Source organism: Heterocephalus glaber, unplaced genomic scaffold (genome assembly GCF_053883595.1).
Source record: "Heterocephalus glaber isolate CG9 unplaced genomic scaffold, H.glaber_assembly_v1.0 deba00001442, whole genome shotgun sequence".
NCBI classification, from domain to species: domain Eukaryota; kingdom Metazoa; phylum Chordata; class Mammalia; order Rodentia; family Bathyergidae; genus Heterocephalus; species Heterocephalus glaber.
Genome location: NW_028258296.1, coordinates 45,771,310 through 45,786,720, shown reverse-complemented (window position 1 = coordinate 45,786,720; position 15,411 = coordinate 45,771,310). Strand labels below are relative to the sequence as shown.

At 36.0% G+C, this 15,411-nt stretch overlaps 1 protein-coding gene across 6 annotated transcripts in view; it reads right to left on the bottom strand.

Moving 5' to 3' along the window:
• The window catches only part of Cept1 (choline/ethanolamine phosphotransferase 1), a 40,121-nt gene that overhangs the window by 24,547 nt on the left and 163 nt on the right, over positions 1 to 15,411 (bottom strand). For 2 of the 6 annotated variants that reach the window (XM_004853699.3, XM_004853698.3), the window contains exons 2-3: positions 4,990 to 5,399; positions 1,824 to 1,971 (exon numbers count right to left, since the gene is read on the bottom strand). In XM_004853699.3, coding sequence (XP_004853756.1) covers positions 1,824 to 1,971; positions 4,990 to 5,328 — 487 coding nt within the window. In that variant the 5' untranslated portion in view covers positions 5,329 to 5,399. Of the gene's footprint in view, positions 1 to 1,823; positions 1,972 to 4,989; positions 5,400 to 12,501; positions 12,562 to 13,851; positions 14,010 to 14,693; positions 15,396 to 15,411 lie in introns of those variants that run through there. The other 4 variants (XM_004853701.3, XM_087213260.1, XM_021265642.2 and 1 more) reach the window with 4 other exon arrangements.

Sequence of the window (15,411 nt, the reverse complement as noted above, 5' to 3'; positions counted from 1 at the left end):
AGCAAGGTGATAGCAGGATACAGTGAAGCAATTATTCTAACATGTACCTATGAGGTGTGATTACAGTAATGTTAATTGAAAATTTAAAAATTATTGTAAAAGACATTGCAATTGATCTTCATCAAAATATTCCCCCTCCTTTTGATCACACTTATCCCATCATTTTTGCCACTTTCTGAAGCAGTTCTGGAAGTTCTGTTTCATCAGTGTCTTTTCTTGGCTGGCTTGATGTCCTGAATGGATTAAAAATATTTTAGTAATTTCTGTCAAATATAAACTCATTTACTTTATTCACCAGATCTGGTACTGTGTGACTTTTGGTCCTTCCCCAAAGTAAAAATGACCAGGAAAAGAAAATGTTTAAAAGTGATTCAGGTCACTGAGGCAGCCAACAGCACAACTAAATAAAGGCACTCACTAAAGGGACTTCCAGAATTGCTTAAGAAAGTGGCAAGAATGATGGGATAAGTATTAAAAATGAGAGGAAGTAATTCAAAGGGGATTAATTACAATGTGTCTTTTACTATAATGAATTTCAGAAGTTAATGTTCACTGTATTTTTTGATCACTCTGTGTATATCTTCAAATCTGGATTCAGAAAGTAAAACTATCAACATTTTTTTGTTTCCTTTTAAATACTTTAAATATCATACCAAATTATAAGAAAACTAGAGAACTATATTTAAAAAAGAAGGAAATAGAAATTCATTTAGTGTTGGAAGAGTGGCTCAATGATAGAGAGCTCCTGCACAAGGCCCTGTGTTTGATCCCCAGCATAGAGGAAAGAAAAAAAAATCATTTAGATTCTCAATCTCTTTTTCTTTCTAAACACATACTGAAATGAAAGACTTGAAACATGGTGCAAAAAAGATATATCTCTACAATCTACCTATAGCAATCCACTGAATCCTAGCATTTTAGTGTGTTTTTTTTCTAGTTTAAAAAAATTACATATATTTAAAGTGTATAAAATGCTGTTTGATATAGGTTCATAGTGAAATGATTACTACACTTAAGCAAATTAACCTACTCACCATCTTTCATGGTTATTTTCCTCCCCACTGTGTAGGAATGTTTGAAATCTACTCCCTCAGCAAATTTTTCCATATACAAAACTGTTAACTATAATCCTGTTTACCTTAGCTCTCCAGACTTCATCCTAGTCTTTTTGTTTTGTATGTTTGTTTGAGACAGAGTCCCACTATGCAGAATTCACCCCGGCCTTGAACTCGCTATGTTACCCAGGCTGGCCTTGAAATTGCAGCAATCTTCCTGCCTCAGCCTCCTGAGTGCTGGGATTACACCCAGATTCGAGTCTTTTTTTTTTTTTTTTGGTACTGGGGATCGAACTCGGGCCCCTGCACTTGCGAGGCAGGCGGCAGAACCACTGAGCTAAATCCCCAGCCCTCATTCTTATCTTTTTATCCAAGCCCCCAACACATATTTATAATCCAAGTCTAAAATGTAATTTTAAATGACTACATAAGATCCACTTATATAAATTACCAAACCAGTCTCCCACTACTGTATTCACTGTTTTTGATTTTTTGATAATGACAATCATATTTTAAGATTTTAAAAAATAGTTATAAAGAATACTTAGGGTTAAAAATAAGTATAAATGAATTTAATTTCCAAATTTCCCAATGTTGACAATAATGAACAACTATTAACCAGATTTACAGTCTTAAAAACTACTAAAATTTAATACAAAAATCACCTATTCTAGTAACTACATAAACCTCTTACACAACCTAACACTGTTTATCACATTGTTTTTATCAGTTAATATCCATTAGCATTAAAAAAGCAGCAATAAATACCTGTTGATAGCGAATCACAACCATGATCAAAAAGCTCTCCCAAAGGAGAACTACTATTGGTTCTTCTTGCCTGTTTCCCATCTATAGCATCCAAAGACTGGTAAATGAAAAGTCCACAAGCACAGGCAATATATGCCCAGAGAGGTGCCTGTGAAATAAAATAAGAAAGGCAAGTACATTTCAGGCATATTAGCTACTGTGTCTGGCTAATATACTTTTTAACTACAGATATTTTATCTTCATTCTCTAGAGTAAAGTTCTGCTAGCTGGAAGCTATAGAAGACACATGTATCTTCTCTTCATAGAAATGCTACATGATGAAAAACTTGCGGAAAGAATTAGGATTGTTAAGAGAAATAACTTCTCTGCCTTTAGGAATACTCAAGGAGATCCTGGTTAACTATAGTCAACTCTGCATATCTCTGGGATTCTCCTCCATGGATTTAGCCAACTGAGGCTCTAAAATATTCCGTATAAAAAACTGTAGACTGAATATGTACAAACTTTTATGCTTGTTATTATTCCTTAACAATATAGCATAAAAACTGAAAGTGTAAATAAGGACTAAAAGGTATAATAGATAATGTGAAATAGGAAGAAAAGGGGCAAAGGGGAAGGGGAAGTGGGAGGGGTAGGGAAAAGGAAAGAAGGGAATGGAATTAATATGAGAAAAGGGAAACAAAGTTTTTGTAAATAGGGAGGGATGGAAGTGTTAAAGAGAGGGCAGGGGAAGGGGGAAAAATAAGAACCAAGAGAGATTCTGTAAAGGTGCAAATTTCCAATGATGAAGCGCAAGGACCTGAGTTCGATCCCCGGTAACAAAAAAAAAAAAAAAAAATTTCCAATGATGAATGTCATATTGTATACCTAAAAAAAAACAACAAAATAAAATAAAAAAACAATATAGCATAAGGAATACTTACAAAGCATTTATATATTATTAGGTATTATAAGTAATCTGTTGATTAAAATGCTTGTTAATGAAAATATAAAAAATTTAAGGATTTAGATGAATTTATGACTCCGTATATTATATATTAGAGACAATCAGGCATGGAGAAGGGTTGCAGGGAAGAATAGGTTCATATTTGATCTCTTGACCAATGTAATAAAAATCACATCATTATATGCTAGGTACCCTGAATGGATGATCTTAGTTAATACTCCTTATGGCACAAAGTAAGATTTAGAATGATAAAATATAAATAGGAAAATTTACATACCTTCGTGAAGATCAGAGATAATAAGGAGCTATCACAGAAGATAGCTATGACCTATTTCAATGCCTTCTGATCTAAGCCTAACAAATATTTCTAGCATACAGCTATAAGTGCATCCAGGCATATCCTTACTTTGTAGAACATTACCTTTTCTTGCAGAGCAACAAATAATAGCTTAGTTATAATCTATCTTGATTCCTTCCAGTTGCAATTTGGAAAATTTCCCTGTGATCAGAAGATTTTCTACTCTGGAAGTTTCTCAATGTTTTAACTAATTCTGGGTTATACCAATAATTCTAAATCACTTACACAACAGTGGCCAACTAAAATAATGAAAGGGAACATGATACCCGCTGATACACTCTGGGGTAATCAATAAATGACTTAGTGGCTGAGCTACTTTTGAACCTACTCTCATTCCCTGAACCCCATCCTAGACCTACCTTAGGACTATTGGAGGGCTTTCATTGGAAGCAACCCACCTCCCTCCTCTCATATGTCCATACCTATCAGGACATGTGAGACCTGGATCAAACTCCTGGTTAAGCAACGTTCAGGGCTCAGGTAAACTCCACATGAAACAACTCAACAACAATGATTAAGAATCCCAGGACATGTTTAAGCAATCGTATTGGTTTTTGTTTTTCTTTTTTCTTTTTTGGTAACAGAGATTGAACTCGAGTCCTTGTGCTTGCAAGGCAGGCAGCGGAACCCCTGAGCTAAATCCCTGGCCCTGGTTTTTGTTTTTAAGCGTCCTGATTGAAGTAAAACAGGATACTTAAGAAAATAAGGGAAAACCAGAAATGTATTTATACAATCTGTACAAACTATATTTGTATAGTAAAAAAGGAATTAAAATAAAAGGTATTCAACGTGGTGCAAATAACCACCTGAAATGTAAAAATCATGTTTTATATGTCACTGTGAACTGTAATAGCCATTTACTTTAAGAGATATATGTAAGAAACAAATGAACTCATGAAAACAGCAAGGAATCTGATGTCAGTAATTTTATCTCCAAGGATAAGACTCCTGAAAAGACTGCTTTAAAAAACTGCTTCAAGCTTAAAACAAGATAAAGAATGTTGTATCCATTATGATCTCACATAGTGCACAGGCACATGTTTAGTTGAAGATCACCTTCTATCTTCCTGGGTAACCTAAGACTGATTATTCTGATTAACATAGGCAAAACAAGAATTTCTAACTCTCTACCATCTACCTACTTTAGTTTATCATTTGACACGGAAATATTAAAACCGAAGAAATAAACATTAATTTACCCATTCTGATCAAAATTTACTAGTTTTGGTTTTAAGTAATGGGTATGCAGAATAGAGGGTGAAAATAGAGAACAGATGTGAATTTGAGAAGGTCTAGGTAGAATCTTTGTTAAGCAATACTATGCTTCCTTTCAATGGCAGTCAGACTAGGACACAGAATAGAAAATATATCACATTGACTTTTTCCTTGCCCTATTAGAGTAATAGTGATATACAAGAAGTCTTTCAGCCACATGTGTTTATAAACAGAAACAGATATTCAACAATTCTCACTGGAATGAAGAAAAATACTTTTGATAAGACTGGTTTATAGTTATACTACCTTAAATACCAGAGATATTTCTGTCTGATCATTTTAAAATTTGCTAAGACTATATTCAGTCATCTTAAAAAAAAAAAAAAAAAAAGGACAAAATTCTTTTGTAAAGGGTTGACACCTCACATGTTAATTCCTGCTAGTATTAATTTACTACTAGGATCAGCATATACCCTTTGCATAAGGTTGGTTATACTCAAGACTTCATTACAGTGTGAATGTATTTAAAAACAGCTGATAGCTGTCAGATTGTCTTACCTTTAATTAAAATGACACAAACATCCCAATTGTAGTGTTTCTGGTAGAAAACAAATGCTACTATATATTGTTTAAGAAGTTTTTCTTACCTGCTCTGTAGCTGTAGGGCAGTAGAAGACTAATAAAATAGTTGTACAGATGTTTATTACTAGTCCAATGATGGTGATGAGATTTGGGGCAATCCATGAGGGAACTCTTCCAACCAACCATTCCCAATACCCCTGCATTAAGGGCTCAAGCAGGGAGCGTCCAGCACTCTGGTATCTATGTTCTTCTAGCCGCTTTAGTTGGTGTCTTGACAACGGTGGTGTAGGCAATTGAAACAATTTATTTAATACACATCCTGTAGTACTCATATGCCCGAAGCCCATGGGGGACTCCGGGTGAGAATCTCCACATCGTTTCCTTGTTGACCGATGCCCACTCATGGATCTTGGTTTTCTTTAATTTAGAGAGAGCAATTTATCTTGTTTTGTAGCTTTTTGTGGCTAGTGTTTATCTGGAAAAAAAGAGACATATTTGTCAGCTACTACTCAGTATCAGTAAATTAAAAAAATTCAACCTGCTAATAGAATAATACTAAGCAGGAATTAAAACTAGGAGCTTAATTTTGGTTCTGGTTCTTGTTGGAGGTGTATAACCTCACCTATAAGTGAAAATTAAGAGACTTTAATAGTTACGCTTCCTGCTACCTTACAGTTTGTCTGATCTTAAACTTCATACTTTTTTCCATCTCACACTACTTAGTTATATATAATATATATACATGAAAATTGATGTTCCAAGGCTAGCAGATTAGTATTAATATCAGAAGAATGACTTAGTTGAAATGGGTCTTAACCTAGATTTTTATTTAATGAAAATGGCCAACATCGATCCAGCATTTTCACTATAGTACTCAAAACTAAGTACTTTTTATACGTGAACTAATTTAACCCTCACAACAACTCTAGAATGTAGGTCCTATTAATTACCTTCTTTTTTTTTTTTTTAACAGTGAGAGTAAATTAACTTGTCCAAATAACAGGCCTTATAAGCGTTGTTAAAACAAACCCAGGATTTCTGTTTAAGTTGAAAAATGATACATTTTGGTGAAAGACGATATAGATGGTATTCTAGTTGGGAGTAACAGCAACAAGAAAATTAATTTAAAAATATATTAATTAAAAAAAATATATTTATATATCATATTTCTCAGCAGTGTGATCTGATGATCTGAGGAAGTAGTAAAAAAACAAAGATAGAGAGAAGGTGAGCCAGTCCCAGCAGCCGGAAGGAAGCTCCCCTACCGCCATCCCACACTCCTAGGGCAGAGAAGCTGAGCCGGTCCCAGCACCTGGAAGGAAGCTCTCCTGCCGCCATCCCACGCTCCTAGGGCAGAGAAGCTGAGCCATGCGAGCACCAGAAGCACCACCCCTCACACCGTGGAAATGAGAACACACGCAAACAACCCTCAGAAACAGACTTCCAGATCACCTACAGCAACCCCAAAGGGAAACGAGATGGAACAATCTGATACTCAACCACCTGGACTCTCTGAACTGGCAACAAAAGAGGATCTGGGAAAAATAAAATCAGAAATAATTACTCAGATAACAGCAAAGATTGTGCTCATGGTGCAAGACATGATTACTAAATCTAGAGAGGACACAGATAAAACAACAGAGGAGCTGAGGAACATGATGGAATCCCAACATAGGAAACAAATGGAATCCATAAAACAGATGCAAATAGATTTCCAGGAGATGAAAAACTCCCATCAAAAGTCTGCACAGCAGAATGAACCAATGTGAGGACAGAATTTCACATATAGAAGATAAGATTGCAATTAGTGACCAAGAAAAGAAAAATTGCTTTAAAATTGTAAGGGAACATGAGAAATCAATCCAGCAGCTGCTAGACGATGCAAAGAAGAATAACATAAGACTGATTGGAGTCAATGAAGAAAGAGGAGAGTACAGATGACATAAAAAAACTGTTCAGAGAAGTGATGGCAGAAAACTTCCTGAGGAGCGGAAAAAAACTTGATATACAGATAAGTGAGGCATATAGGACTCCAGCTAGCCTTGATCAAAAAAAACCTGCACATAGGCATATAATAGTTAGGATTCCAGAAATCCAATAGAAGAACAAAATTCTACAAGCAGTGAGAGAAAAGAAACAAATCACATACAAAGGAAAGCCCATCAGAATCACAGCAGACTTCTCAATGCAAACCCTCAAAGCAAGAAGAGCTTGGAGTGCTGTATTTCAAGCCCTAAAGGAAAACAGCCTCCAACCCAGACTGATGTACCCTGCAAAACTATCTTTCAAAATTGATGGAGAAATAAGATACTTTCATGATAAAGAGCAACTCAGGAATTTCATGAATACCAAACCAGCACTCCAAAAAATTTTAGACAATACCCTAGGGAAAGACAATGAGGATCACAACCCCAGGAAACACAGCAGAATGAATCCATTGGGCGTGACAAATTAAACACAAAGGGGGAGAATCCAACAAAAAGAAAAAGTCATGACAAGGCTTTTAAAACTTTCAACTTCATCTCCCTAATGAGCGTATAATTCAATCTTGTTATTGTACTGATTAGTATTTTTTTGATTCTAGAGTTGCACACCTTTCCTTGTGCTATACTGGCTATTTATCATCTTCTTGTGTCTACTTTTTAATTGGGTTGTCTATTAATGAGCTGTAAGAGTTCTTTATATATTCTGGTCATAGATTATAGGCATTGTAAACATGGTCTGTTTAAGGACTACTTTTCATTTTAAAGATGTCATTTAAAGTTCTAAATTTTGATGGAATCTATCAATTTTTTTCTTTTATACATCATGTTTTTTGTATCCTAGGAAGTTCTTGCCTACCCTAAATTCATAAACATTTTCCCTTATTATTTCTTCTTAAAGTCTTACACTTTTAGGCTTTCATATTTAGGTTTATAGATCCCTTCAAGTTATTTTCATGTATGGAAATAAAGGGTTGAGGTTCATTTTTTATGTAGGGATACCAGGTGTTCTAGTGCCATTTGCTGAAAACACTGTCTCTTCCTCAGCTCTTGAATTGAGTTTATATTCTATAAAATGCTAATGTTAAATAATTTTTCAAAACTCAGTGGACCATATATGTGTGGTTCTATTTCTAGATTCTGTTTTATTCCAATGATCTATATGTCTTTCCTTACATCAACACTGCCTTGATTACTGTAGCTTTAGAAGAAGTCTTAAAATTAGGTACTAAACGTCTTCCAACACTGTTTTTTGTCTTTTTTGTTTTTTAAAACTTTTCTAGGTCCTTTGTACTCCTACATAACTTTTAAATTTCAATATCCAATTCTTCATTTATAGCACGTATACACAGACCTGAATTTTTAAATATAGCTTGTGTTTTCTAATCCTGCTAAATTGAAATAAAAGTTCTAGGGGCTCCTAGAGATTTCTTAGTATTTTCTCTGTAGATGATCATTTCATCTACATATAAAGAATCTTGCCAATCCTATCCTAATTGTGTCATTTTATTGCCAGAGTATTTTGGCTGGGGCTACGTTTCAAAGTTTAATGGACAGATGAAGAGTAAACATGTCTGTCCTTGTTCTCCACCTTAAGGAGAAAGCACTGTATGTTCTCTATTCATATAAGGCATTCTCACTGGAAATATGGAGTACATGTCTTTAATCTGTTGAGAAGGTTCTGTTCTCCTTCTAATCTCCTGATAGCTTTTACCATGAACAGCTGTAGAATTTAGTCCAATACTTTTTCTCCAACTACTGACAGGATCATATGCCTTTTTTCTTTCCTCTGTTAAAATGATGACTTTTCGGGGTGGATCTTCCAATGCTGAACCAACACTGCCATCCCTATAACAAAACCACCTTCCACATCCCACCAGATCTGACTAATAGTTTGTCTTGTTAAACAAATTTCTATCTATGTTCATACATTTTTCTTCTATTATCTTTATCCAGTTTTAGGATTAGCACAATGTTGAGTTCCTAAAATGAGGGGAGAAGTGTTCCTTCTTTTTTTCTGCTTTGTTGGATATAATTTATCAGTTAAAATGTGTATGAACTCGTTGTTGTCATATAGGTAGGTTTTCAAGCTAGGAATATACTTTCTTTAACAGGTGCTATTCAAATTTTATATTTCCTCCAGAGTTGGTTTCATTAATTTGTCTTCCAAGGTACTTCTTAGAAGTTGTCAAATTTATCTCAAAACAAGATTTTTGAAATATGCTTTCTATATCCTTTTAAATTCTGTAAAATCTGTGGTAATGTCTCCTAGATCTTGATATTATAATTTCAAAAATGTATAATTGATATTGTGTAATAGGAACTAAAGGTCTAAAGGAGCAGGGGAAGTGGGAGAGGTAGGAGAAAGGAAAGAAGGTGAAAAAATATGAGAAAAGGAAAAAAATGGAAACAAAATCTTTGCAAATAGGGAAGGGTGGGGGGGTGAAGGGAGGGCAGGGGAAAGGGGAAAAAAATAAGAACCAAGATACTCATGTAATGGTACAAGATTCCAATGATGAATGTAACTGTATTTTATACCTAAAATGTACCAATGAACTTAATGGGAAAAACAAACAAACAAACAAACAAAAACCCCCAAAACAAAGATAAGTGGATTAAGTGATTACTGTTGATAAAAGACTTAATTTCTGAAGTACTTACACAGGATTAAAGAAGATTAGGTAACATTTAAGTATAATTAAGGAAATAATTATAAGAATATTTAAAACTTAGCTTATGATCTCAAGTTTTAAGTGGTGAGGGCCTAGAGTAGGGTGGTAAAAATGGAAATGTAGAAGATAGTCAAGTCTACAGATACTCAGGACCTTGTGCTTGCAACCAGACCTGGTGCCACTGAGCTAAATCCTTGGCCCTACAGATAATTTCTTATCTTAGAAGGAGGAATCAGCAGAAAGTAGTTAGGGAATTAGATATGAAAAATGAAGCAGCAGAAGTGTACAAGTTCCTGCCTAGCCTGGGCAAGTTAGATCTCGCCTCAAAATTTAAAAATAAATAAATAAATAAATAAATAAAATAAAAAGTGTCAGAGATATAGCTTGGTGTAAAGGCCCTGGGTTCAATCCCCAGTACTACTTTTTTTAAAAAGTCAGTAGCTAGAGACTAATGGCCCTACTGTCAAAAGGAAAAGTGGGGAGGAAAATCCTTTTGGTATTCTTTGGGTTTTTGGAGGTGGAGAGTAGAACTGGAAGCAAGCATAGGAAGATAAGATGTGCATGCAACTTCGTAAATTGTTTCCTTTTTGTTTTGTTTTTTGGGAGTGCTGAGGATTGAACCCAGAGCTACACAATCATTCTACCACTGAGCTATAACCTCAGACCAACAATAGCTTTCTTTTCTTCCTTCTTTCACTGTCTTTTTTTTTGTTTTGATAAAGTGTCTCTGTATGTTGCTCAGGCTAATCTCCTCCTCTAGGACTTAAGCAATCCTCCTGTTTCAGCCTCCAAAGTAATTAGGACTATAGGCATGGGCCATTGCACCCAGTTGATACATACAATTTTTAAGCAGAAATATTTTAGAGCAAATCAAAAGACTGGAGTTCAAGAGATGAAAATTTCAAATCATCACTTAGATGCTACCATCAAAAGACTAGAAAGTAGGAAATTTCAAAGATATGGGTTTACAAGAAACTCATTGTGCTTAGGAGGAGGAACAAAAACTCAGAGAGGGAGGGAGAGAAGAAAGAGAGGGGGCGGGGAACAACAAAAAAGAAAAATCTTAATAGAACTAAAAAAAAGGGGTGTGGTATTGAAGCAAGAAAGATATACTTTGATCTAGAAACAATCCAGAAAGCAGTATGAATTCCCAGAAATGGTGCATCTTGGGAATATAGAATGTGATAGTGTGTACAACATCTCAACAGTGGATTTAGTATCAAAACATGTCCAGGTGGGTGGGGGATTTAGCTCAGTGGTGCCATGTCTGCCTGGCAAGCACAAGCTCCTGAGTTCAAACCCTGGTAACACAAAAAACCCTCCAAAAAACCAACAAAAAAACCCCATGTCCAGCTGTCATCCCTGTGTGTGTGTGTGTGTGTGTGTGTGTGTGTGTGTGTGTGTAACAGGATCTGGTTTATTCTGCCTTGGCAGGGTGGTCATGAGAATGGTGGAAAGGGACAAAAACTAGAAAAGGCCACACACAATAACTGGAGAAGTTGTGTGTATGTATGTGTGGGGCAAAGGGACACTCAAACAAGGCTGAGCTGGATATGTGGGTATAATGTTGGTGTCATATACAGGCCAGGACTTCCTCCTTATAGCCTCACAAATGTCCACCTCCAAAATTTTAATGTTACTAATGACTTAAGGTGGTATCTAAGACCTCTATCAAATCATGCACAGTACCTCAACGTTTGGTTCAGAAAATAGTCATTGTAGTCAAGCTAACTTCATCAAGTAAATTTTTTAAATCTCAAAAGAATCAATGCCACAATTTAACCAACTGTGGGTCTCCAAAATAAAAATACTTAATATTTCAATAATGCAAATCAAAACTAAATTCTTACTATTTTAAAGAATTCTTCCTCACAATTGCAACACAGAGCTATTGATTAAAGTTGTTTAAGCACTGTGCATATAATGTTAAACAGCTTGTGATGAGATCATTTGGAATTAAATAACACTGATAAAACCAAAACACTTAGCTGTACAGTACCTGATTTGATTTTTTTACAATCAAATTAGGTAGTTTCATATTAGGCAAGCTACAATCGGCTCTTATGCAACTGCATTTGAAAGAATAAAAAGTTTAGTCAATTTGTATTTTATTGTTGCAATGTTCCATTCTCTTACTATTAAAAAAGGTGATACCTTGAGCTTTCTTTTGGCATTGAACACCCATAAGCAACTGATCCTTATGGTTTTAAATTTGAACATTTGGCAGGACTAGTTGACACACTGATACTGTCATTCTCAGCACTGCCCCCCACCATGACCTAGATTTTTTTTTTAACCTTGTATTTCTCCTTTAGAAAAAATCTACATTTTGACAAACTTTTCTAGATTTAGCCATTATATAAATCACACATAAAAAGAGACGAGGTTTTGAAGTTTTCCTTGCCAACATTTCAATTTGACAACATTGTGTCTATGAAGCTATAAGAAACAACACTGTAAATATACTCAGATGCAAGTAGCCTCCAACATACAAATGCTAAGGCTATTTTGCTTCGGACATGCACAAAGCCACAGAGGTTGCTGACATTTCTACAGGCCAATGTCCATTTTTTCTTCCTTCCATCACAACTAAGATGGGGACTATTGCAATGAAAACTATCTCAGAAAAAAGAGAAGTTCTTAAATTTTAGCAAACGAAAAGCAAGCATACATCAAGGGAGCAAGTGGCTACAACAGAAAGATCAGGACTACTGTACATGGAGAAAGGAAAAAAGGATATGGGAATGGAAATAAGGAAAGGAGGTACAACTAGTATTTAAGCACTTGAGAATTTTATATTGAGTCAGGCCTATGCCAAAATGTGTGGGCAGAAAGTATCCTTTCTTATCACAGTACAAAGAACCAAGAAAAGAAAAAGGAAAAAAGTAAAGTATTAAAATTGTTGGGGAGCCTAGAAACTTACCTACCAGTCAAATTTTTATGAGAAAAAGGCTTCCAAGTTCTGCATGCATTCAGTCAATAACTAAATGGAATGAATAAGATAGTCATAGTCTCACTTTCCATGTCCAGTGGGAAAATAAAACTAAAAACTGGTAAACAAGCAATAACATTACACAGTGATCTGATGGGTACTAAGAAGAAAAGTGTTGAGCCAGAAATAAAGCTTGCAGTACACATTTTAAACAGAGTTGTAGAAGTCTCTGAAGAAGTAGCTTTTATACCAAACTCAGAGGAAAAGAAGGAGCCAGACATTTTAAGAGGAGGAAGAATAGTCCACAAGGCAGGAAAGAACTTGTCTTGTTCATCTGAGAAATCACAAACGCTAGAAAAGTAGGATAACATGAAGTCTGAAGAGTCAGAAGAATGCAGAGGTTTACAGACTATGGCAAAGACTTGAGACTTTATTCTGATACAATGGAAAATTTAATTTAATAAAATTTAACATTTAATTCTGATATAACCACCAATGAGTTTATAATTAAACCTACAATACTGGAGCACAGCTTAATTGATAAATGGGGATATGATTTTATACATCACATAAGTGAATATTTTAAACTAAAAAATTCCCACCACCTGTAATGCAATTTATGATAATACTGATTGAAATGTTATAGAGATTGCAACCATTCCATTTGTTATAGCCTGGCTCTAGTGCTCTGCTCCCGTTGTAGTACTCATCACACTGAATGTTTTCTGTCTGTCGAACTATTTTGTTTTGCCCTTTTCACATACTGCTCAGTAAGCTCCATGAATGCAGGGGGGGTCATGCCTGTCTTGTTAACATTCTTTGCCCACAATCTCATACTGTACCTAGCACTAAGTAGGTAATCAAATATGATTCATCTGATGTTTAATGAGCATTCATAGTTGTTCTAGACCCTATAGAAATTTCAAGAAAAACAAATATACTATTCTATAATCTCAAGAAGCTCAAAGGGTTGGGGGTAATCTTGCAAACTGCTACATTATAACATCTCTCAGTAAACTGTTTTGAGAGGCCAAAGGAGAAAATACATAGTCTGACAAAGCATTTTCTTTGTGCAGGCATGGACATGAAAAGCCCAACAAAGGTACAAAAACATAATCAGATAGTTAATGAACACATTTACTAAAATCACAATTCGTAAGTCTTAAAAAATCCATCATGCAGAACATTTGTACTTATGGCAGCTGAGATAATGGCATCTGTCTTCTTTATTCCTATTGTGGACTTCAGCATAGTGAACATCTAACACGTATCACATTTAAACAAACAAAAAACAAAACCCAAAAAACTCCAATTGCTGAGCAGAGCATAAGGTAAACTTACACAACATCCAACCTGTTGTGTCAAATTCCAGAATTTCCACTCCTCCTCCCCATGTCTAAGGGTGCCAAGTTTTGATCTGCACTGATTCAGCAGTATGTTTACAATCTTTTCATTGGGAATTGGGTAGTACACAGCTCTTCCCCACCTTTATGGCACTGCTAAAGGAAAATACTAATGGTCAACACTATTAGGAAAAGGAGTAAATAATAAAGAACAAGTGAAAAAAGAAAGATAATAAAAACAACAGGATCACAAGATTAAATTCAATATTATTTAACAAATGATCCATAGAACAAAAGCCTTTTCAGCAGACTTGGAAGCAAAAATGGTACTGTGTAATACAACCTGGATCTAATGTTTTGCTGAAGTGAAATCGTGCATTTCTTTAAAAAGGAAGTAATTCTCTCCTAGGGGTCAAAAAAAGCAAACGCCTCACATTTTAGAGGTTATTTTCTATACAGCATGATCCTCAAAAAGAACACAACACCTTCAGCCAGTTTTATCTAACTTATTTATCTAACAAATTTGGCTAATTTATTTCTTACAATGAAGGGCTGTAACAAGTTTTACAAGGATCTTTAACTAGTTTTTCACAGCACAGAATAAATATGCAGCAAAAATGCTTTTATAATTTCAATTCCTGGGATTTTATGTGAATGCCAACCATTCTAAATTGGTAATGTTTCAAATGCCCTTTTCATAATATTGTGTTTCCAGTCAGTCAATCCAATATACACATATTTGGACACATTCCTACTAGTTCGTGAGTACGAATTGAGTATTCTGAACATATACAAAGGAAACATTAATACTCGCTGAAAAGCAACTACAGTTTTGCTTACTGTCATAGTATAGATTCAGTGATAAACTGCAAGACTTCAGGCAAAATCATATATTCAACATCAATGATGCAAAATGGCAAAAATGCTAGGCATCAAACTGGAAAAAACAAACACGGCTAAATGTAAAGATCTCATTAGTCCAAACGTTCCTGGGAACACCGGCAAGCACCAGCAACCCTCCTATCTTTCCTCCTTCCAAGAGTACTGCCGAAATAAAACCTCGCTGGCAATCTCAGAGCTCCTCAATACGCTCTGAAATTTCTAGAAAAGTTGCTGAGAAAGAAGAGGCCCAGCCACGAAACATCACCACCGCATTCTAAAGGGAAGTCAAAGCCGGCACAGGATGCTACAAGGTTTGTGGACTGGGCTGAACTGGGGCAGGAGGGTGTGGACCTGACAGACAAGGTCGGTTCCAAGCGGGAAACGACCTAGCCCCGGACCCGCTCAGCACCGGCTAGCGGCCGCCCTAGCTAGGCGGACTCCGCTCCCGTATTGCTCCGGGCTCCAGCACCAGGGCTCCGCCACCTCGGGGCCCAGAGCCCGCAGAGGGGCAGTCACTCGCCCCTTGCCCTCCCCGCAACCACGCGAGCGAGGCCACCCTGCGCGAGGAGGAAGGACCGCGTTGGCTCTGGATAGCCCGACACAGCTCCACCGTAACGTCCACCACAAAGCTTCCAGCCCTCTCTCCACCCCTTCCGGGGGAAAAGCTCCCACCAAC